This window comes from Strigops habroptila, chromosome 2, assembly GCF_004027225.2.
Source record: "Strigops habroptila isolate Jane chromosome 2, bStrHab1.2.pri, whole genome shotgun sequence".
Lineage (NCBI taxonomy): Eukaryota > Metazoa > Chordata > Aves > Psittaciformes > Psittacidae > Strigops > Strigops habroptila.
The window spans coordinates 115,636,239-115,659,741 of record NC_044278.2 but is presented as its reverse complement, the minus strand read 5'-3'; the positions used below and the strand labels follow the sequence as shown (position 1 = coordinate 115,659,741).

Below are 23,503 nucleotides of genomic sequence, written 5' to 3'. Positions count from 1 at the left end.
TGCCATAAATCCTCTTGCTGCAATTTACAGGTCTCTTTTCTATCCCTTGTAGACCGAGCAATTTGTTCCCTTTTTCTAACAGCCTTCTACATATTTAAAGACATCATGTCTCAGTCTCCTCTGAATTGGTGTGATTTAGTAGTTTAGTTTTCCAGGACACGAAGTGTTGGAACAAGTAACGGAGGAGTAACTCCCCATAGCACAGCCCGCAGCCACACACCCTACCAAAAGGACTGACTTACCTCTGATCAATCTCATCTAAGCATTTTTGTTCCTCTAGCTTTTCTCTAAAGCTATTTTTAAGGTTGACATCTACCAGGGCACCCACAAATATAGCTACAACCTTAATATGAGTCAAGGAAGTACTCACATCTTAAACCGCGTGAAGATGGGAAGAAGTTGCTGCCAACAGCAAAATCACCTTCACAGCCAAATATTTCTACTTATACACTAAGAGTGAGTTCTGATCTTCCAGCTATCCTCACTGGAAGAGTAATACATTTAGACTATGTGTTGCTCTGACTTTTAGTGCTTGTGTCTTGAACCCAGCACTCCAGAAATACACACATGACAGAGTGAATATAACACTAAATGCACATTGTCCCAAGACACAGAGTTGTATGATTATTTCCACTCCCACACAAACCCAGTTTTGAAAGGAAGAGACTTACACTCAAACATATGCTTAATTTTATTTATTACATTTAAGAAATATTAACATCTCAGGATATCTGGTTTACCATCTAAGTCCAGTCATAAGCAACAAAAAGAAAAGTGTTAACCATGTTTCAAATGAGCATTCTTACATTCATTCCCCCCCTGTAACGTAAAGAAAAAGTGTTCAGCTGTATTAAATTCTTAGGTGTTTTGACTAATGGAAGAAAAAATAATCATTAAAAATGTCTTAAATACCAGGCATCCTGGTTTGTTAACTGGTTGTTGGCACTTGCGTTCACAATCAAGCACTCTGGTTGCTTTGTTAGATTTCCCCCTTCTACCCAGAACTGTGGTTTTGGTTATTTATATTTTTTTTTTTAGGTTTTTTTTTTAATTTTTTATTATTTCTATCTGGATATGTGAGTTTGTTCAAATAAGTTTAGAAAGAAAAGAAACCTCGCGTTGCCTGTGAGCCGTTCCTGCGCTGTGTTCCAACCTCTGTGAGAAATACCTATCGCCTATGGGATAACTGAAGGAAGATTATTTGCTTTCTGAATCTTACTGAGCAAAAGTTCATTTTTAAGTTCGTTTCAACTGAAAAAAGTACAGAAACACTGTCTCCGTTTGATGGTGTGCATAAACGTTACACTCCCATATATAGCAAAAATAGCTTTTATTTATAATTTACATTTCCACAAGTGAAAATTGTACATTTTTTACATAGACCGTTTCATTCCATTTAAATTTTCACGCATCTACAGAACTTTCACACAATGACACCTGAAACTGTGCAGGCAAGTTAAGAAATTCAAATACAAAAATGTATTTATTAACCAAACGGTAGTTGAGGCCCTGCCTCACTTGAACATTTTTATTTCATATAAAAAGTATTTGCCTTCCAGAGATAACACAGCAGCTCTTCTGTAAAAAAACAAAAAGAATGTTCATACCTCAGTTAGTTTAAACAGACTCATCAGGTTCTGTCTTTATGTCTGTAGATGCAGGTGTGCTCTCTTCTGCACAGGCAGGAGGGGTGTCATCAGGTTCTTCTTTCACTTTAGGTGACTCACAGGACTCTTCTGTTTCTTGCTTAACAATGTCCAACATTATATTTAGTGGGTTTTCTACAGGAGTTTTGCTGGGAGATGGCGTGCAATCGAATGATGATGTCTGCAAAGCCAAAGTCAGAACAGCATTAACACACATTAAAGGAAGACTTTTTAGCTCCTTATCCCTTTTACTCTTTCCAAATGCAAACACGTTGATGGTCAGGCACTCAAACCCCAAACTTCTACTTTATCAAGATCCTAAGAAAACAAATTTACTTTTTTAATGGCATTACTTTTTCACAGTTCCTTTGAAACAGCATCATCCAAGCAGTGATGGAATGCTTAACACACTACCACAAACTATTCCCTGCATACCAAGGGAACTCTAACTCCCAAAACGCAACACACCCTAACACCCATCTATTCCATTTTTACAGATTCCTCAGATTACATGTGTTACTCAACAACAAATCCAGGATGTGGCTTCAAACCATGGTTTCACTTTAGTCGTGTATAACACAAGCTGTCACGGCACATCGCACCAAGAAATCCAGCCTGGCTAATTCTGTATTACAAGCTTGCCATGCGAGCCTTGGGCAAGAGAAATGGGTAGCTCTGAACACATCTGCTCCTTGCAAAGGCAGAGATCCAGCAAACAAAGTGAAAGCCAAATGCTTCAGAAAACATGAAGAAGGATTCACTTACGTTTTGGTAATCTTCGTAGCAAGATGGATGGTAAATCTGAAAGAGAATGATTATTTAAATACATTAAATGACAGCAGGATCGTTGGTTACAAACAGAACAATGTCAGTTACACATCATCACACAACGGTACAAGCAGGCCAAGAATGGTGTCAAATGTGTCTGGGAAATGATTCTGTACTTAAGACAAATTGTAATACAGGAGCCTGGGAAGTGCTGGGAATTATCTGTATACAGCTGCATACAGAAATAAATGAACAAGTACCTACACCCATATAGAAAGATGTTCATTTTCCCTTCAGCACAGCAGTGTAAGGGAAGGCCAATGAGGCTACACTAATGCCACCAGGACTTCATGCACTTCCAAGGACTGAGATATTTATGTACTTGGAAGCCTGGAAAACTACCACAGGAATCCTTCAGGAGAAACAGAGCCCTTAGAATCACAGGATCATAGAATGGTTTGGGTTGGAAAGGAGCTTAAGATCATCCAGTTCCAACCCCCTGCCGTGGGCAGGGACACCTCACACTAGACCGTGTCGCCCAAGGCTCTGTCCAGCCTGGCCTTGAACACTGCCAAGGATGGAGCATTTACCACTCAAGCCCTTGGCTTTCCCTTTTTTTGGCTGTAATTCTTTGGGTTTTTTACTATAAATACCATCAGTAAGTACAATCGGATTACCTTCTCTTCTACTCGGATAGCATTCTTCAGGTGCCACTCTTCCTCTTCCTCATCCCAGTACTGTTCAAATTGCTCTTGGCAAATTTCACAGCTCTGAAAAGTTATTACAGAATAACAGAGATAAATGAGATTATTCCAACAACTTATTACTGTCAGAACCTAGTGACAGTCAAATAAGGTTCTTTTAAATACATCTGGACTACAACATGATCTGTCTTCCACACTTTAAAAGTAACTTTAGAACACATTAATTAGATATTATTTGAGTACAGTTTGCAGATTAGTATCTGGCCTGACAACTGCTGGCACCTGAGAAAGGTGAGCTTTGCCTTTTCAGCTAGGAAGTCTCTGCACAACACTTCCTAACAATCTAATGCTGGTTTACTGACATGTAAATACAATTCAGCACAGGGATTTAATTTTATGGCATTATCTTCACTCTTCTCCTTAACCTGGAGCCTCAGGCTAAAGAAAGCAGAATATTTAGATGAAGTATTAACATTTTTAGTACTTCTGTGCAAAAATAATCAAATTGGAGAACAAAGCACAAAAGCCCTTCATGGCCTGGCAGCTCGTTGTAATTGTAACAACCTTTGTACTTGATCACTGCATCAATTCATCTACCAAAATGCAGCTCTACAGGCTACTCTGAGATATTGCTTTGTCCTAATGCTTATCTTCCACCAAAAAGAAATTCTGTGTATAAGTATCAAAAACCAATAAGCCCAATTGGAATGGGAGAGGACCATTTCCAATTCACTTGCTTTAGTGACTCTTTCTACAGAACCATTCAGCACATTAACACACTCCGCTCATTTCAATGGAATGCTGATGGGTGTAGATTTGATTAACTACAAGTGATTTATACTACTATCTGCCCCTGGGAAACAACCATTACACACACAAATACACCACCTGTGAAGCAGCTGCACAAGGATCCAAGAACAGGGCTTCAGTCTACATGTGCTGTATGGAAGAATGTTGTATCTGAGCTAATGAACACAAGCTGAAACTTTACCTCAACCGCTCCAGCGGGTCCCGCAGGGACACTCTGAAACTCCTTCTCTTTTGCAGCTTCTTGTGTCTTCAGCACAACCTCTTCGTGAGCTTTTTCAAAGAACTGGCTCTTTGCACGCTCCTCGAGGTCAGCTATTTCCTCAAATTCAATCCAGTCCTAAGGAAAAAGGTTTCATTCACAGTCAGACTCTGACTAATAGCCAGAAATCGCTAAAAAATAAAGCTCAGGGACTAAAAAGAGCAACAACCAAGAGACGTCCCCCGAGTACCATATTCAGTGAATCTTCATCAGAGCTGCAGTGCTCCTCACATGCTGCACCAGCACAGTGGATGCTTTCTCACAATGCTACACTTCAAAAAGGCTTTTTTCCACAAAACCCACTACCCTTCATTCCGTTCCCAGTGCGATGAAAACAGCACCAATGACTTCAGACTGGTTACTGTTCATCATACAATTCCCTTTTGTATTTCGACAGGCATTTGAGAACTACTTGAAATATCCAAGACGTTGTTTACCACAGGCCAACTTGTGTGATGATGCAGATTTCGACTGCAAGCCTACAGCCCATACATAAGTAGAACACAGAATGCAGCCTGTCATTTATCAAGCCACACATTGCACTACTCACTGTTAAGCTGTAGTACCATCTTCTGTGTGTGATTTTTCTGCTAACATCTTTTTCTGTCCGGTTCTGACGATAATGCCAATCCAAATGATCCGCGTAAACATCCGTCTGTGAAGTGGTGAATCTCATTCCACACGAGTAACACTGAATTCCAGTGTACAGACGATTTATAACACTATCGTAACGCCTACAAAAAGAGGGGAGAAAAGAAGTCTTAACATTTCTTTGAAAAGAAGCACATAAGAAGTTGCTCAGTAAGTTGCTCATATGCCCACAAGAGGAAAAACATGAATCTACTGCACAGCCAAAGCACACATATAGATAAATTCTTCCTCATTTTCATAGCAAAATCAACTGGAACATTCAAATAACAAACAAAGGGCTCAAATTAACCCCATTATCGTATGAGAGAGATTGGCAAACTACTGCAAAGGTGGTAAAACTAGCAGTTATGCAGGAAGTTGGAGTGAGATGAGGCCACGGAGATGCTGCAAGGGCTGGAGCAGCTCTGCTCTGGAACCAGGCTGAGAGAGCTGGGCTGGGGCAGCCTGGAGAAGAGAAGGCTCCTTGAGGGGAGACCTTAGAGCAGCTCCAGTGCCTAAAGGGGCTACAGGAAACCTGGAGAGGGGCTTTGGACAAGGGCCTGTAGGGACAGGCCAAGGGGAATGGCTTTAACCTGCCAGAGGGGAGATTGAGATGAGGCAATCTCTTAGGCAGAAGCTCTTCCCTGTGAGGGTGCTGAGGCGCTGGCACAGGGTGCCCAGAGAAGCTGTGGCTGCCCCATCCCTGGCAGTTTTCAAGGCCAGGTTGGACACAGGGGCTTGGAGCAACCTGCTCTAGTGGAAGGTGTCCCTGCCCGTGGCAGGGGTTGGAACTGGATGCGCTTTGAGGTCCCATCCAGCTCTAGCCATACCGATTCTCCGGCTTCAATACATACCACAACCTTTCTAAGTAACATCATGCAACCTGCGTAAAGATAGCTTTCCCAGGGTAATTTTCCCTCTTTTCCTCTCTCCAATTCTCCAAGGCTAACAGTAAAAACTGCAGGTCCTCTCAGTCACAAAATGACACAGAAGCTTTCAAAAGCTCTCAGCTGTCTTGGATTAACTGTCTTAGATATGACTATGTCATTATTTGTTACTGCTCTGTAAGCTCATTCTACTATACTCACTGTCTTAATTCTTCAACAGTGAAGTTAGTGAGGTCTGGGACATTCTGATCTTCATTCTGGTCATCATCTTCCTCTTCAGCAGCTGGCTGGGCTGATGCTTCATTCACTTCTAGAAAGCATAAGGATATTTTACCAAAATGTACAGCATCAGAAAGAAGTGACGTGCTCCTGACAGTTATTTTTACTCAACTAATAACAAATACAATGTGATTATGCTAAAAGACAAGTGTGCAATAGCCAAGTCAATAATTTTCTAACATCATTAACAAATAAAGCATACGAGAAACTGTAAGTTACTCAGGATTTCAATTTAGGAAAACAGATACTAGGAATTTACTCCATCACATACTCTAGATTCCTTCCCAAAACCAAAGTTCAGTTTATAAAGCCATGCAGGAGTTCACAACAGCTCTAATACTTCGCTTTAACACTTCAGGTGTGGATAAACTGAGCAGTTAGAACATAATGGATCTACATACGTGCTGAAGTGGAATCAGTTTTTGACAGTTTGAGGATCCCTGTTTTCAGCAGTTTAGCGAACAACTCATTGACATCGACCTGCCCAAGGTGGTTATCAGGGTACGAATGTGGAACGGCTCCTGGGGAAAGACACCAAGGTTCACGGAGACAAGAAGTTGCATCAGGAATTCAATTCACTTTCAGCAGCATGTTTCAAACCACACTTTTCCTTCAGCCCCTTGTTCCTTCCATTTTAATTCCAAATTATTTACTAGCTGTCTCTGCTTTATGGCTAGTCCTTGGCTAACTTCTTCCCTTGCAGCAGAAGTGCTATCTAAGCTGCTTGCCCACACACAGATTCCTACTGGACAGTGGTTATTGGAATGCATCATTTTCCTTATTTAATGCCTCGATATGTCACCAAGACCAATCTACCTCATCACCTCCTTGAACTATTTCTGACTTCTTAGAAGCTTTTCATTACTAACCACTCTCATACCCCTACAGACTGGGGCCTTCCAGAAAAGCAGACCAAAATGTATTCATTTTCTCTTTTTCTTTAACACCACTACATACCAAACCCACAGAGTCAATGAAAACTCGTGAAAACCTTCACTGTTTGAGGGAACCCCCCGAAGAGATAAAGGTGCTACAGAAACCACATCCACGGCCACCTCACTGGGGAGGCTTCCCTCAGTCCACACAGACCTTGCACATCAGGGCACTACAAAAGGGTCATTTTTGTGGCCATTAACAAACAGACTAATCCAAAAGAAAGAAGAGAGAATTGTTTTGTTACCCACCTGCAGGGTTCTGAACAAAACTTCCAGGATTTGGCAAATACTGTTGACCTTGGCCATAAGGCCCTGCTTGAGCAGACATGAGAGAAACCTGTGAAAGGCAACATTTAAGTATTTTTTGGTACAATAATGTCATTTTAAGTCTCCTTTTTATAATTTTATCATTAACTTCTCAAGTTTTCTCAGTAATTTGATACAGATTAAATTCCTCCCAGGAGTCAGTTTGGTATTGAAAGGGCCACAAACGACACCATAACCTTTCCCTTGTTTTCACTTCACACTAGAGAAGTTTCAGAGCATTTCTCACTTTGCCTAACATTTACATTAGAACAAACCAAACCCCCCCCCAAACCAAAGAAGAAACTCCAAATAAAGCCCAAACCAAACCAAAAACCCCCAAACACCATTTCTTGTAGAGCCAGGAGCCTTCAATCCCATTTTCCAAACAGTTCTTCCTTTTAAATTGCTCCTGTTCACCAAGAGAGCTCATCACAAAGAAATTAAAGAAGCCAGTAAGGGTCTATTAACAAATGCCAGGATCAATTCTGATCTAAGAACTGAAACAGTATCCACTATACAAAACACATATGAAAGCAGGATTTCTTCAGCAAACCAGCCACAGTGAGCTTCAGATAGAAAACTAGGGTTTATAACATGCTTCTAATAAAAATGGGGTGCTTTCCCCCCAACTGGGTGCTTTCTGGATTTAGAAACTGTTTAAAATCTCACCCCATCAGAGGTTAGCAGGACACATCACCTGCTTTCACACATCACTTAACTCTCCATGTTCCATTATTATCCCCCAAACGAAAAAAGCTTTAAAATCTCTCCTCTACTGAAACAACATTGTTTCCACTGAAGTGTTATTTTCCCCTTTTGAAGAGAGCATTTCAAACAGGGGCCTCAGCAAAGACAACTGAGCTCTTACAGCTGCCAAGAGAATTTTATAAGACTAGTTCAACAATCACAGGAGAGTTTGGGTTGGAAAGGACCTTAAGATCATCCAGTTCCAACCCCCTGCCACGGGCAGGGACACCTTCCACTAGAGCAGGTTGCTCCAAGCCCCTGTGTCCAACCTGGCCTTGAACACTGCCAGGGATGGGGCAGCCACAGCTTCTCTGGGCACCCTGTGCCAGCGCCTCAGCACTCTCACAGGGAAGAACTTCTGCCTTATATCTAACCTGAACTTCTCCTGTTTCAGTTTAAACCCATCACCCCTTGTCCTATCGCTACAGTCCCTGATGAAGAGTCCCTCCCCAGCATCCTTGTAGCCCCCTTCAGACACTGGAAACTGCTCTGAGGTCTCCATGCAGCTTCTCTTCTCCAGGTTAAACAGAACAATGTCTGTTCTTTCTCAATTTCCCCAAGTTATGGGTATCTCTTTAAACCTGCTTGTCACCAGTACCAACAGCTGCAAAGAGACCACAAGATTTGTCCATTCCAATTCTACACCTCTTAGAAAATTGCATATATTCACTTACATTACAGCAGCTTCCAATGCCTAAAGGAACTGACAAGAAGGCTGGAGAGGGACAGGACAAGGAGTAATGGCTTTAAACTGAAAGAGGGGAGATTGAGATTAGATACAAGGCAGAAGTTCTTCCCTGTGAGGGTGCTGAGGCGCTGGCACAGGGTGCCCAGAGAAGCTGTGGCTGCCCCATCCCTGGCAGTGTTCAAGGCCAGGTTGGACACAGGGGCTTGGAGCAACCTCTCTAGTGGAAGGTGTCCCTGCCCGTGGCAGGGGGTTGGAACTGGATGAGCTTTAACGTCCCTTCAAATCCAACCCATTCTAGAAACCTAATGTTATTTTTAATGCTTTATATAGAATTCACCTTATAATAGGACACCAAAAGCTTCTAATTACCTCATTTTTCCATTTAAAAATACTAATTTCACTGTCATATTCTGAGCTACGAAGAGATTGTAAAGATCCACTATTTGCTTTAATTCTTAAAAATAGATTCTTCAAAAATAGCACTGCATCTCCTCCTTACATTAGCTAGAAGCTACTGAAGCAGGATGACTTTTTTAGCTTGAAGCTGGCTCCCAGTCTGGCAGCTCTTTAGGAAAACCTTCAGTTTTTAGAGCAAGAAAAACCTGCTAATTCTCTACGCAAGAATACTCCGCAAGCAAACTGCTCACCACCATCAGCTCTTACCTGATTACTTCCCATTGGCATGTTATTGAAGTTTCCATACTGAGGACCTTGAAGCCCTTTTTCCTCAAAGTAATGCCCAGCTGCTCGCAGTGGGAAGTTCTGTGCTCCAGGCCCAGCTGGCCCATTGAAATTTGGTCCAGGCGACCCATCAAAGAGATCAGGTCTCTGGAACTGCATCCCATGAGATGGTCCATTGTAGCCCTGGCTGGGATGGTCAACAAATGGACCACCTTGTCCATATGGGGACAGTTCTAGTCTTGAGGCAGGATGGTTAGCTACATTTTCGAAGCGTGCACCTTGAAGGCCAAGTGGCAAGTCAAACCTAGAGGCTGGCTGGTGAGGTCCATCGAATCTTTGAGGTATGGCTGTATCAAAACGTGGTTGTGCCTGTTGGCCAGGAGCCCTTTCAAATCTTGGACCAGGTGTTCCATGGATTCCATCAAATCTTTGTAACAGAGACAGCTGTCCAGGCTGACCATCAAATCCAGCTGCGTGACAACCATCAAACCTTGGGCCGGCCCGACCCAAAGGACCATCAAATCTAAGTCCACCAGCTCCCTGGTGTATTGGTCCATCAATCAACCTAGGACCTACACCTGGTCCTTCCAATCTGAGCCCACCTCCTGATGGTCCATGTGGCCCCTCAAATCTGAGCCCACCACCTGATGGTCCATGGGGCCCCATGGGCCCCTCAAATCTGAGGCCACCTCCAGGTTGACCATGGGGCCCCAATGGCTGTAAATGTGGCCCCTCAAACCTGAGGCCACCCCCTGGTTGACCATGAGGCCCCAAGGGCTGACCATGGGGTCCCTCAAACCTGAGACCACCCCCTGGTTGACCTCGAGGCCCCATAGGTTGACCATGAGGTCCCTCAAACCTGAGACCACCTGAAGGCTGACCACGGGGACCCTCAAACCTGAGGCCAACTCCGGGTCCTTCAAACCTAGGACCACCTACAGGCTGCCCTGCAGGCCCCTCGAAGCGCAATGGCCCACCTATCTGCCCAAGAGGGCCTTCAAATCTCAGTGGACCTCCTCCACCACCCTGTCCAGGGGGTCCTTCAAACCTCAGGGCCCCTGCCAGCTGCCCTGGTGGCCCATCAAACCTTAGGGCTCCAGCTCCCCCTGCTCCTGCCAGCGGTCCATCGAACTGAGATGCACCCGCTCCCACCAAAGGCCCCTCAAATCTCATAGCAGCCTGTCCAGGTGGCCCATCAATCCTGGAACTCGAGCCAGCAGCAGGAGCATCACCAAAAGGGCTTCCTTGTCCATCTACCCCAACCCTTGCAGCAGCCTGCCTAGGCGAGCCATCGAATAGAGGTCTCTCTTCCATCAGTGCACTTATCCTCTGCTTTGCTTCAATGCCTCCAAATCTCGATCCCGGACTTTCTGGAAATGGTGCTTTCTCTGGATCTTCATACCTAGTTCTTTTGAAACGTTCACTGAACGGGGACCGGGGTTCCTCTCGAACACCTAAAAAAACCAGAATAAACCAGGTAAGTAATTGGCAACATGTTAGTGAGTGTTTAAGAGATGTAAAACAAAGGAAAAGCACAGACCGGCTTGCCCAAGAAGTTGTCTTTCCTCACGATTATCGAATCTGCAGATTGCATCACCATCTATTTTCTGGAACTCTGTGGATGTGCTTTTCCCCTGTTGTCTCAGAGCATCTCTGAATTCCTCTGATTCTCCCCAGCTGTCGTAAGGATCGAAGTTCTTGGAACCTCTTGCTCCCTTAGTAGCATTTGGTTCCTCAAGTCTTCGTCGACCCTCAAGAGGCGAGAGGTTATCAGCGAAAGGTCTGGTAGTGCCACTTACAGGAGAGTGTCTCCTCGCTCTCTCCCCAAATGGCTCTTTCCTATCAAACTGTACTCCACGCTTGGCTTTTGCTTGCTCACACTCTATTCCAGAAAGCAATGCATCAGGTATATGATAATCCAGAATATCATCAGGATCCAACAGATCAAGCCTTGACAACGAATGCTGAACTTGGGTTCTTTTTAGTTTAGCTTTATGTTCATAATAGGTTAACTCTGCATCCGACAGAAGAGGTTTCTTTTTCAAACCACATTTTTCCTCTGTAGGGCTATCCCAGACATTACATCTGTGCTTTCCTTCCTGATACTGGAACAGCTGTCGGATCTGATGAGCCACCATGAGGAACTCATCCTGGGTTATTTCACCTGATGTCAAGCGTTCATTGGCCTAGAATAGAAGGTTAAAAGTTTAGACTTCCAAAAAGCAAAGCAAAGCAAACTATAGCCAGGATACTTCTAGGAAGACTTATAAACCTTCTATGAAGATCGATTCTTACCTTTTTCAGTAATTCTCTCTTGCTTGCAGATGTCAATTCTTTGGGAATCTGTAAATTGGCATCCACACTTAACCGGTGCTGCTGCTTTGGTGCTCGGGGTGACAGAATTCCTTTGCCAGCAGGCCAGTTTTCCCGGTGTCTTTGGTGAGGGGATTTACCAAGTGCTTGGTGCTCTTCATTCTGCTGCGTGCTGAAAGCAAGAACACATTTAAAATAGAGATTACTTCTTTACGCAGGACCTGACTGTTACATTCCTATTAGAAGTGGTGATGGCAAAACACCACCATCACCTCAGAATCGAGTACACGCCATTTCCATATTTCACCAGTAGAAATACATGACCCTTATCAATTTTAACCAGCTGAACATTGCCTCCCAAAGGTGACTACACTGAAGTCAGCAGCGGAATTTCCACTGACTTCCAACACAAGTTGTTTTAAAGCTAGTAACTTACTTTTTATTTTCTTCCCAACCAGATTTCCACCTCTTGCCTGATTTGGATCCTTGCCAGTTCTCTGCGTTCTCCTTTGGATCAGGAGAAGCTTTAGTAGAATGCTGGCTTGCTGTTTCTTGGGGCCTGTCTTCTTGGGCTTTTTTCACTCTCCTCGGATCTCGCACCTCTTGTTTAGCATTCCTCTTAGTGGAATTTCTTTCATCTCTTGCAGCTTGCGTGCTTTCTTCAGCATGAGACTGCTTAGGGCCTATCTGACGGATCTTTCCAATTTTTGGAGTTGATGAAGTAGGAGATAAACTCCTGAGTCTTCTTTTGGGTGACCTCCTCTCCCGTCTTTTTGGAGAATGTGTAGACGGTGACCGTGCCTTAGGGGAGCGCGATCGTGACCGTTTCCTGTTACTTGATCTCCCTTGTTTCCCACCCTGTTTCTCTGACTCCTCTGTACTTGTGTCTTGTTTCTGAACAGCACCATTAATGACTTTATTTCTGCTGCCTGCTGGTCTGTGTTCACCTGTCTTATGTTCCTCTTTTTCTTTCTTCTCTGTACTTCTCCTCTTTTCCTTCACCTCCTCCTCTTTGCCCTCTTTATCCTGAAGATGTCTTTTCAGTCTTGGATCCCGCTTACTAATATCAGATATTTTTGTGCTTTCACATTCCTGGCTTTTAGTATCTTTAGTACTGGGCTGCTTATTTTTCAAAGGGGATGGTGATTTAGATTTTGCTTCTGACTGGTCAAGTTCTTTCTTCTGTGTTTTTTCACTTGCTTTCGATTTCTCTTGCTTTGTTGAGTTCTGCTTTTCAGACTGGGCTGTTTTGCTTGGCTTGGTATCAGACTGACTGGTTGTGCTCGGTGGAAACTCTTTCCTATGAGACTGATCTTTACCGTGAGAAGAATGTTGACTCATCCTGTTAAGCCGAGGATCCCTGTTTGCTATTTTGACATCATGAAGTGGAGGACTTGGGGATGGCTTGTTTTTTTCAGATTGCACAGCAGTCTGATGAGGTGCTTTAACTGGCATGTGAGGTGTGGAAGACATGTGTTGCTTCGAAGGTGCTGGAACTGAAGCTACAGACGGTGATCCTTGCTGAACGCTAAGAGATACAGCCTGAAACAGGGAAAAAATCCTGCGTTAATCTGCATGACACAACGACCTCGAAATGTTCATGTTCTACCTCGAAACCCAAACTATAAATAGAAATGTCTTGAAAGTTCTGAGTCAGCCATTTCACTGAAAACGACCCATTGTTAATTGCAAGTGTGAAAATAGCACAGTGCCATTACAAAAGGTGAAATTCAAATATTATGTAAAACCAGTACTAAAGTAAATACTGCAAAATCTGTAAGTTAGCCACATGCTCTCAGTACAGTGTTAGTTCTTCTATATATTCCACACACTCAAGGCAACAAAGCTGCCAAGCAGCTGATATAATGTTCAGGTTTCTATGCCTCAAAGATGCTTTATTTTGGTATCATGGACTGTCAACATAGCAAGACTTTCAGTTACGAACGTAAAACAACACAGCTTTACAAACCAACCTGACCTAATGAGGAAACTGACTTTGCTTCCAACAGTCAGGCTTCCCCATTCTGTAGGAGCAAATGTATCTGAAAAAGCCTGGCCTGATATGAGCCACAAGAAGAGGTGGAAGACGAGGATCAGAGGCAGGCGTCATTTTGGAGAGAGGTTAAAAAACGAACCACCAAGAATTTCACCTTTTTGTAACCTCTGAGTGTAATTCTTAAGGTTTTTAGGTAACAAGTGCTGTTCAGGAAGCCCAGATCAACTTGCATTGCTCTAGTCCTAAACCAGCTACACTCGCCCAAGGAAACAGTAACCCTGTGGTTATCAGCACTCCTCCAGGAGAAAGTGAGACCCAACTACCCAAGTTTCACCAACTCTCCTACTCACCAACTGTGCTTTCGTCTGTTCCAGCTCCAGCTCTAGTTTTTTTTGTTGAAGTTCTAACAACTGCTTTTGCTTCGCAAGCAATTGCTGCCTTATGAGTTGCTCCTGTGTCAAATTCTTTTGTATTTCAGGAACAGCAGGAGGAGTAGAGGCACCAGAAGTGACAGCAGAGGTAGGTGCAGCAGATTCCTCTGGCTAGAAACACAATAAACAAAAGTTACATGTAAAATTCTGGTGGCATCAAACAACTCCATTTCCTTTTAACTGCTACCACAATCTAGTACTGGCACTTAGGTTTGTACAGCAGTCAGAAATCACATTTTTAATGCAAAATGTAAATAAAACGATATAAACCTTTTGCCCCACTGTAATTTCCTGCTGTGACAAGCCTAGCATTTATCATAAATTCATCACGTTCCAAATTCAAGAAGAGTTTTGAAATAGACAAACGAACCCCATCCGATACTCTCGAGTCAGAAATGCCTCTTACCTGGCAACAAAGGTTACTTCATTCATAATACATTGTCAAAAAGCAGCACACAAACAATGCAAATGACACGTTTTACCATCTGTTCATACGGGAGGCACAAGAACTTACCGATTTATTTAAAAACTTAGGATTCACATGGATGCTAGAAGTATTCACATTTGGGGGCAGAGGTTTAATTGGCCAAGCAGGATCTAATGAGTTGACTCTGACATCAAGTGCATATAGTTTCTTCAAAGGAAAAATATCATCCCATGTGGAGCGTAACTTAAATAAACTTTTCCTAGTATTCTCATCCACCTAAAACAATAAAACAATTCTATGGCTTGTTAAGTTAATATAAAACAATTTCTTAAACTTTTCTGCAGAACTTATTTCATTCATTTCCTAGCTCTAGCAACAGTTTGCTGGTTTAAACACAGAATTAGAGCAGTGCAGATCATACATCTATACCAACGGAATGGGTAACGGAAGCTCAAATGTGGGATTGTTGTTTCAAGGCCATTGGAAGGTTTTATCGTGTGTTACCATTCTCTGAGAATTTTCTTTCAACTTTTCCATTACCAAAATTCTCATTTTACTTGCCCAATTTCTGTGGAAAAAATACAGTAACAAAAATATTGAAAGGCAACAGCCTCTGAGACAATACATTGTTCAAGTTGTTTGTGCTGAATGGAGTGTAACAACGACAAAGAGATCAGGAAACCACAAACTTTGTGCACAGAGAAGGTGTTTTGCTCAGCTGTTCAGCCACTGAAGGATTTTTCTCCCAACAAATGCCACAAAAGGGCTATTTTAAATCAATTGTATTTCAGTCCAGCTGCAAAATTAGACCTGCCTGTGAGCCACAGATCAAGAGGACCTGTAGGACCAGTGCCCATTTCCTCTCTTCACAATGTGTTTGGATTATCTCATGACAGGTGAGTTGGAAATTTGCAGTAAAGCAAAACTGAATTAATCTCATAACTTGAGTAGATCAATGAAGAATATCTGAGGACAACTACACGCAGCTGTCCTAACATCAATGTCCCAATTTGAGCAGTAAGCATTGACTGTGTAGGTTGGTTTTGCTGCAGGTTAGTTTTTAGTACGTTACAGCAAGACACAGTGGGAAGTTCAGAGGTTCTTCCCGGGAGGAGCAGGAACTTCAACAAAAGTCATTCCTGCTTTAGCTATTTGGGGGGGGTGCCCCTATAAAATTTCCAACGAGAGAGGATGAAGTTCACTGCAAAAGGTGCAGAAATGACTGAGCAAAAGTTTCTGCCTTCGTCAAGTGCCTAAAGGAACCTCAGTGATCACTGACTGATAAAACAGAACTTGTAACAATGTCAGTGCTGGAATTCTACTTGCACCTTTTAACACGAGCAGTTAAGCTGTTAGAAGTGACTACTTTACACAATTCATTAATATACATGAAGTAAATAGTTCTAGTTAGCTTAGCAGACAGGTAACCTATGAAACTCTGAAAATTAGTTACTATCCAGAGCATCAGCTGCAACATTAAATGCAACTCAGTAAAAAAAAAAGCCCAAAATATTCACAATACTGAAAAAACAAGTCAGTAGCTACCTATCTACTCTACACACAGAAGTGTTCTGTGGTCATTATTACCATCTACTCCTTATTTCATCATGCACATTACATCTGAAAACCATATACAAAGCATAGTGGGATCTCAGATCCTCCCTGATACGTGATGACAGGTAAATACACAAAACATCTCATTCATATGAGACGCGACTCTCTGAAATCACACAGGAAACCACAGAAGCTAACCCTTCATTCCTGATCCAACTTAAACCCATTCGAGTCCAGCCTTCCAAAAACTGGACTTTGATTTGCCTTTCTTACTGGGGGATACGCAGAATTACTTCCTGGGTTTAAAGATCAAGAGCAAAAATTAAAAGATATGGCAACAGTTCTCAATGTTAAATGAAATTAAACTGTATTTGTCACGTAAAATAATAGCAATGCTTTCTAACACCCTTCCCCCTTGGAATTTTTTTTCCCATCAAATCACAGACCACCAGGAAAGAATTGGGCATCGGTGCTATTCACTCTTCCCAGTTTAGCACTCATTTTGCACATCATGAATTAAGTAAATCGGACAAAGCTAACTACAGGAGAGAGCAGCTCTGAGGAAATCCACCAGAAACGGATTCTCAGTCTGTTCTTTGCAGAAAGACTATTTACGATCTTAAAACTAACCCAACAATTCATCATTAATTGGTCTATACATGACAAAAGGTCCATCCAGGTCAACAAAATCCTATTAGTAAAATCTTGCCTGGATACAGGAAAGTTACGGATGGTTGTGAACCAAATTAAGAAAGACTTTGCATCTTTCAGCTAACATGTAACTTACATGCTTGATATTCCGCAGTACAGACATGGACAAAACCCAACCAATCTGTAGGGTTCAGCACCCAAGAAAACCCAAAACTGAAAGCATGTATTTATTTTACCAGGAACATGTACTTTGTTAGAATACAGAACTTGTCTGAAAGTATATATACCTTTTCAAATACACAAATAAATGTTGCAACTAGGTTTTTAGTAAATGCAGTAAGATACTCTCTTCCGACATTCTTGACAATGGAATCCATAAGGTACATAACTGGAAGCTTCTCTGATGCAGGAGCCTGGAGTAATAAGAAGAAACTGAGAAGTTTAGTACAACAAAAACATACGTTAAGCTTTTTAAATAAAGGGATTACCAATCCCAGAAATACAGACCTCTCTTTTTGGTTGCCACTATAAACACCAAGGGAATTGGCTTGGGATTTTTTTCTCTTTATACAAAAACTTAAATCTGGAAAATCAGTAACTCAGTTCAAAGCATAAAGCGGTGGGTCTACCACACAAAAAAAGGAACACCTCGGGTTATTCTGTCTGTGTACCAAAGCTTGGGAAAAGGCAAAAAGGAAAAAAACAAAAAAAAGAAGAAAAAAAGAAGCCCACAAGACAGTATTGCTGCTAGTGTACTGATGGAACCTTTGAAAACCTGCTCGAGAAAGTAGTTTTAAGTTAGCAGGAGTCAATCGGTAGCACTTCAAGGAACATCTCAAAAAGTTTCTAATTCAAACCTCCTGAATGCTCAGGTTTTTCTGGGTTTCACAGAACACAAATCAGACTTCTGGCAAATAGCCCAGATCAGGGAACTTCTGTAGATGTTGAGTATCAGTCATTTCATAAACCACACGTGAAACAGGTCACAGTTATCTCAGCGTAATCCACATGGCTGGAGTGAGTCCCATTCTCTGCAGGCACTTTGCAGACAGTGACAGTTCCATTTCCAGAGTGCATGCAAAAACACACAGTCACAAGGTTCAAAATCCAGAGAGAACTCAGGCATCTGGTCGAGTGGCAGAGACAAGCTCAGGAACTGCAACCAGGATTCTCACAGAACGGAGTCTTCATGGACACGTCTTTGTCACAACAGGAGGCTTGGGGTTTGTTATTTGGGTTTGGTTGTCTGTTTGTTTAATATCCAGTTTCAAAACTTGTAATAAGTTTGTGCAACAAAGGTGTGCTGACGCTGGACACAACAGCCACTTCTAATGCACACAAAGCTCTACCAGCCCGATCGAGGTGATTTTAATGCCCACCACTGGCTTTCACAAAGCAGGAGGCACAGCAAAGTTCCAGAACACGTCAGCAAATACACAGACTTGTGGAAGAGAACACGAAAGACAACACCACAAGCTGTGTGTTGACCGTGATCCCATTAGAAGAGCATCCACTTGTAACACTTTAAGTCCCATTCACCATGCGGTGAGATCAGGATAAAACCAGAGTTAACTCCACTCACTGCTCGTTTTAAACAGGACAGGCTACTGGGTTCATTTACGACACCGTACACCGCAGCCCCTCGTCCAGACAAGTGTGTGGAAGTGTTCTTGCTTTACAATTTTAGGTTTAATTCCCCTTTAAGGTGGTTCACAGAAGGGCACCAAGTCAACAATACTTTTATATGGGTAAATCACAATGTTCCCTCACCCTTAAATGTGTATTTATTTACCATGACCTGAAAGTTAACATTGAAGAGGGCAGAATTCCTTGTTAGTGGGGGACAGGGTGGGGAGTGTCACTGCCTTTGAGCACGCTGAAAAAAGTCAAAACAGTCAGGTGCTGTATTATGTTCATAAAAAGACAGGAAAATGCAGTAAAGTTAACCAAATTAAGTTAAATGCAGCACACTAAAAGCCTATCTCACACTCTAACGTATTCTATTTCTAAACAAGCTAATATGCAACAGTGTTAGAATAAAGGCACCTCTCTAGTCTCAGAAATCAAAGCCCAGGGGGTCTACAGCTACTTAAGATTAAAATGTCTGTGGACTGCTGTTTTTTTTCTTTCAAGCAGTCTGCACAGTGGCACGTTAAAAACACTAAGTTCTGAATGCCTGCCTTTAGGAAAAAAAATGAGAGTGCACCATTCCTGACTTTGAAAGTCAGCTGTTAGGGAAACAAAGAGCTGGCTCAGATGTGCGTATGCCCAAGAGCTACTAACACAGTATGTTAGACTCTTCTTCCATCTCACTGATGTATGGAAGCGGCTCGCTGGACGCAGCCAAGCACCAAGTTTGAGACGCTGGGAAATCATTTAGTAGCAAAAGCAACGTAACGTTTAACGGTCACTTTCATTACGCATCAGACTCTTAGAAGTAATCATACACAGAAGCACCGTCATCCCGTAAGGAAGCCTACTTCAAACTATGGCGCAGCTTAGCAGCGTACCCTGCTTCAAAGATAAGCTTTCAGGTGTCGCGTTTTAAGAACCATGACTTAAATACGGTCGGAATATTTAAGTCTTCCCTTCTGGAAATGTTTATTAGGTATCTAGCGCATATGGCAGTAACCACTCAAGGGAACCCCAGACTGGAATGGGTTTTGGTTTCAGGCGGTCTATACAATACCCCCTAGCAAGAAAGATGCCCACATAGCAAGAAAGATGCCCGCTAACCGAGAGGCAGGGAGGCGCCGCATCACCACCAGAACACAGAACACCACTAACTGAGCTCGCCAGCATTAAAGACTTCATTACAGAATTCCCACTGTTCCTTCAAATAATGTCGGAAAGCTATTGTTGGAAATGTGTGGCTCTTTTTTATTAGTTTCCTAAAAGATTTCTGGCAATCGAACCCCAAGTCACAAACTTGTGCAAAAATTGGTTTAAAAAAAAAACAAAACAACAAAACAACCCTTGTATACAAAATGGGTTTTGGAAACAAACTCTGCACTATACAGTGGTAAAGAAAAAGACAAATACATATTTCACACTTTTTATTTACAAATTTTAGCATACCAGTCACACATTTCAGAACCATTTATTCAGTTGTAAAGCAGACCACTCGAGATTTACACTAAACAAACTGTCTCCAAGGCAACACTTTTTAAAAGTGGCTTAGTAAAGGAGATCGCTTTCCCAGAAACAACTAAAAACTCGCCTTCGATAAACCACAGTCACAAACAGTAACTAGGCACAACTAACCATTGATACAGGAGTTTAGACATCTTAAAAAAAAAAAAAAAGAGGAGAAAAAAAATAGAAATCACACTTCAGGGCAGGTTCTAAATCACCCAGAAATGAAGAAGAAGAAAAAAAAATTTGACAGCATTGATTATTTATCACAAATCATTTTATACACATCCACTGCCCTTTAGGAGATATAATGGTGAGATCTATTCGATTATTAGGTCACCTCCCCAAGGAATGGCGAAACTCAGCCACTGCCTTTAAAACTAGACTGGAAGAGGTCTGTGGAACACTAAAAAGCCAGCCTGCATTGATAGAAAGATAAGAATAACTTCTTTAAGAGAGCCTTCCCTCCCCATCATTAGATAGTACAATTCTCACCATTATAAACCACGATTTCAAGCCAAAGGAAAAAAAAAAAAGCCTTTGAACACGTGAGATCAGAGGGAGCAAGGGAAACCACGGGGGAGGGGTGACTGGCACGAATGGGGAGCGGGGGGGAATTGAAAGAAGAACCCTTTTCTTACAAAACGCTGCTGTTAAAAAGGTGCTGTAAACCCCCATCCATGTGCTGGGGCTGACTGATGTCAGCAACTGCCTGGGCAGGGCTCAGAGGGAGCCTCCTCTTTCCCTTCTTTTTATATCATGTGCCTTTCAGACGCCATGTTAGGATCCTACAGGCTGCTGCAGTTTCTACTGTCGGGGAGAATCTCTTCTTCCCCATCCTCAACCAATGCGCTTCTCTAACCAAAATCAACACGCACACAAACACTACCGTTAATCGGGGCACAGAGCACCTGAAATCCAAACAGATTACCCCAAACCCCACCGAATTTTCTCTAATCAGGCAGAGCAAAATAAGCTCTCCCCCACCACCACCATTATCACCACACACTCTTCTCTATCCGGAGCAGATGACCACCTTTCACCCACAAACTTTTCTGTAAGATAAGGGTGCCCACCCCCCCAAAATTAATATCTCACTGGGAAAATTGCCTTAACTGATACTTGTAAGTCATTATATTTAGCCCTTCAGAAGTGGACAATTTGCGTGCTATGAACTTAATTTCCTTAAACTACAACCCCCCCCCAAAAAACAAACAACAACCAAAAAAGTAAAAAAAAAATCAAAACACCTTCCACAAAATCTCCCAATCGGCCCCTCTCTAACGATCGCGATAGGTCGGAATCACTAAGTTCAAGGGTTCAGACACCACACTAACTGCACGCTGGCTCCATGCAGGGGGAAAACCCCAGCTTACAAGGGCGAGGTGCCGCTGCCCAGTCACTGCCAGGCCGCCATGTTGTGCTTGCTATTTACACGGGGCTCCAACCGCGAGCTTGCTGGTGCTGGGGCGAGTCCCAAACCCTCCCCTCAACTGCCAACGGAGTGCCGTGGGGCTGGGCCCCTCCCCCGAGTCCCCTGCTCCCTACGGGGTGGAGGGTAGAACAAGAAGCAGCAGCCTTAAGCTTAACGATGAAAGGAGAAGCCCCCCCCCACCCGCCGTGCTCCCGGCTGAGGCACGCTGCCCTCCGCCTGCCTCCCCACAGCCACTGCGGCCTCCTGCTCCTCTCCCCATCCCTCCAGCTCAGCCCGAACCCTGCTCTCTGTGCTCGCCCCCTGACCCCCCGCCCTGCTTCGCCTTCCCCCCCGCCATCTACACCCGCTCCTCGCCCCATCCGGCCCGCGGCCTCCCCTCTGCCTCGCCCCGCTTCCCGCCCCTCAGGCCCTCTCGCCTCGCTGCCTCTCCCTGTCTCCTCCGCTCTCCTCCTGCCTCTCCCCTCCGCCCGGCTCCTCCCGCTCCCCTCAGCGCTCCATCTCCCCCACACACCCTTCCTCCTAGCCCCCGAGGCCGCCCTAACCCGCTTGCCCCGGCCGGTCCCCCCAGCAGTATAGGTAGGAGTAGTAGTCGGTGGAATATAAAAACCTTGGCGATTTGCGCCTCGATCAGGGAGACGATGTCCTTGGCGAAGGGCACGTTCTCCTCGGCCAGGATGGTCAGCATGTTGATATGCGGCTTGCTGTTGAACGTCAGGTCTTCCAGCGACGACTGGTAATCGCGGCACGCGTCCTCCCGGGCCTCGCTGCTACCAGCGCTGCTCTCCGGGGCCGACATGCTTCACCGACCGGGGCCCGCACCAGGACCCGACCCCAACCGACCGACAGCTTCTCCCCCCCACCCCCCTTTCCGCTTCTCCCCGCGATTCCCCCTTGCCGCCGACCGCCGCCGAGCGATGCTGCCGCCCCCCCCGCCGCTGCCGCTGGGCGCTCCTCTACCGCATCCTCCGGGGCTGCGGCTCCCGCGGGCTGTGGCGCTGCCGCGTGTGCTGCCGCCGCTCCGGCCGCCGCCGGCTCAGTCTCAGCGCTCACAAAATGGCGGCGGCGGCGGCGGCTCGCGAGCCTCTTCCTCCAGCCGTTGCGTCATGTGAAATTGTTCTACGGGAAAGGGGCCGGCAGCTTGGAAAGCCCCTTTTGTTCCCTGGCTGCTTTCCGATTGGCTGCCTTCCCCGTCGTCTCAGACCGCGATTGGCTCTTTCATCGCTACTTCAACCTCTGATTGGTTTCTGCGCTAAAGCTCCGCGCTCGCCCTGCCGTCCTGACTTGCGATTGGCTGCGGTTCCCTCCTCCCCCCCCGCTGCCAACGGGCTCTGCCTCTTCCGACCGCCTTCCCTGACTGCCCTGAGCGGTGATTGGTCTCCTCGTGCGATCCCGCCTTTCCGCTCCGCCCGCCAATGGGACTGCGAAGCGCGGACCCGTTGTCCCGCCCCCCGCTCGCTATTGGGGCAGGCGTTGCCATGGCAGCGCCGTTACCCACCGCCCCCGGGGCGGGCCGGGCCGGGGGCCGGGCGCTGAGGGGCGGGCAGGGCCTCGGCGGCCCCGGGGAGCGGCCCCTGAGCCGGGGGTGCCGGCCCGTCCGTGCCGGAGGGGTCGCTCGCTCCAACGAGGTGCGGTGGCGGTGCCGCAGGAGCGGGGGTCCGGGGTGACCGGTTCATCCGCGGCGGATGCATGCCTGAGGCGCATGCCTGAGGGGAATTCATCCGCCTCAGCGAGGGTCTGCGCTGCTGCTGCTCTGGTGTGTGTCTGGAGAGAGTCACGGATGGTTTGGGTTGAAGGGAGCTTAAAGCTCATCCAGTTCCAACCCCTGCCACGGGCAGGGACACCTTCCACTAGAGCAGGTTGCTCCAAGCCCCTGTGTCCAACCTGGCCTTGAACACTGCCAGGGATGGGGCAGCCACAGCTTCTCTGGGCACCCTGTGCCAGCGCCTCAGCACCCTCACAGGGAACAACTTCTGCCTAATGTCTCATCTCAGCCTCCCCTCTGGCAAGTTAAAGCCATTCCCCCTTGTCGTGTCAGTACTTGAACCTTTTAACTGGTCACACCACTCTGTATAGGTCTCAGCAGAGCCTTTTCACTTCACTAATAGGAGAGAGCTACTCTAGTCAAAAGGAACAAAACCTGCCCTTCATCACCAGATTGCTCAAATGAAGTTAACTTGCTCGCAAAGCATCTTAAGGAATAGCCATTCCCTCCCCTCACTGC

General features: G+C 44.8%; 1 protein-coding gene across 13 annotated transcripts; it reads right to left on the bottom strand.

Moving 5' to 3' along the window:
• Positions 1-1,038: 1,038 nt before the first annotated feature.
• On the bottom strand, positions 1,039-22,485 carry PCF11 (PCF11 cleavage and polyadenylation factor subunit). 13 transcript variants are annotated; one of them, XM_030477233.1, is made up of 17 exons: positions 21,890-22,481; positions 17,000-17,125; positions 14,595-14,783; positions 14,000-14,191; positions 12,090-13,195; positions 11,636-11,825; positions 10,881-11,526; positions 10,183-10,794; positions 9,323-10,101; positions 7,168-7,255; positions 6,385-6,504; positions 5,906-6,014; positions 4,738-4,921; positions 4,110-4,265; positions 3,092-3,184; positions 2,412-2,447; positions 1,039-1,827 (listed from the first exon to the last, which is right to left on the bottom strand). In XM_030477233.1, exons 1-17 carry the CDS (start codon positions 22,076-22,078, stop codon positions 1,618-1,620), a joined length of 5,025 nt encoding a protein of 1,674 aa, XP_030333093.1. In that variant the 5' UTR covers positions 22,079-22,481; the 3' UTR covers positions 1,039-1,617. The 13 variants fall into 13 exon arrangements, 10 of the variants coding, with proteins under 10 accessions (XP_030333093.1, XP_030333092.1, XP_030333091.1 ...); XM_030477236.1 differs by adding an exon at positions 17,220-17,911 and having other exon boundaries at positions 1,314-1,827; positions 9,323-10,794; positions 21,890-21,955; XM_030477237.1 differs by adding an exon at positions 17,445-17,911 and having other exon boundaries at positions 1,314-1,827; positions 9,323-10,794; positions 21,890-21,955.
• Positions 22,486-23,503: the final 1,018 nt, after the last annotated feature.

Bases quoted from the DNA above. Each gene is read 5' to 3' on its own strand.
- PCF11 (XM_030477231.1), bottom strand. From the start codon at position 22,078: ATGTCGGCCCCGGAGAGCAGCGCTGGTAGCAGCGAGGCCCGGGAGGAC. The intron at 7,256-9,322 runs GTAAGAGCTGAT...TGCCTTTCACAG, and splicing joins TGCCAATGGGAAGTAATCAG to GTTTCTCTCATGTCTGCTCA. The intron at 4,266-4,737 runs GTGAGTAGTGCA...CTTTTTCCTTAG, and splicing joins GATGGTACTACAGCTTAACA to GACTGGATTGAATTTGAGGA.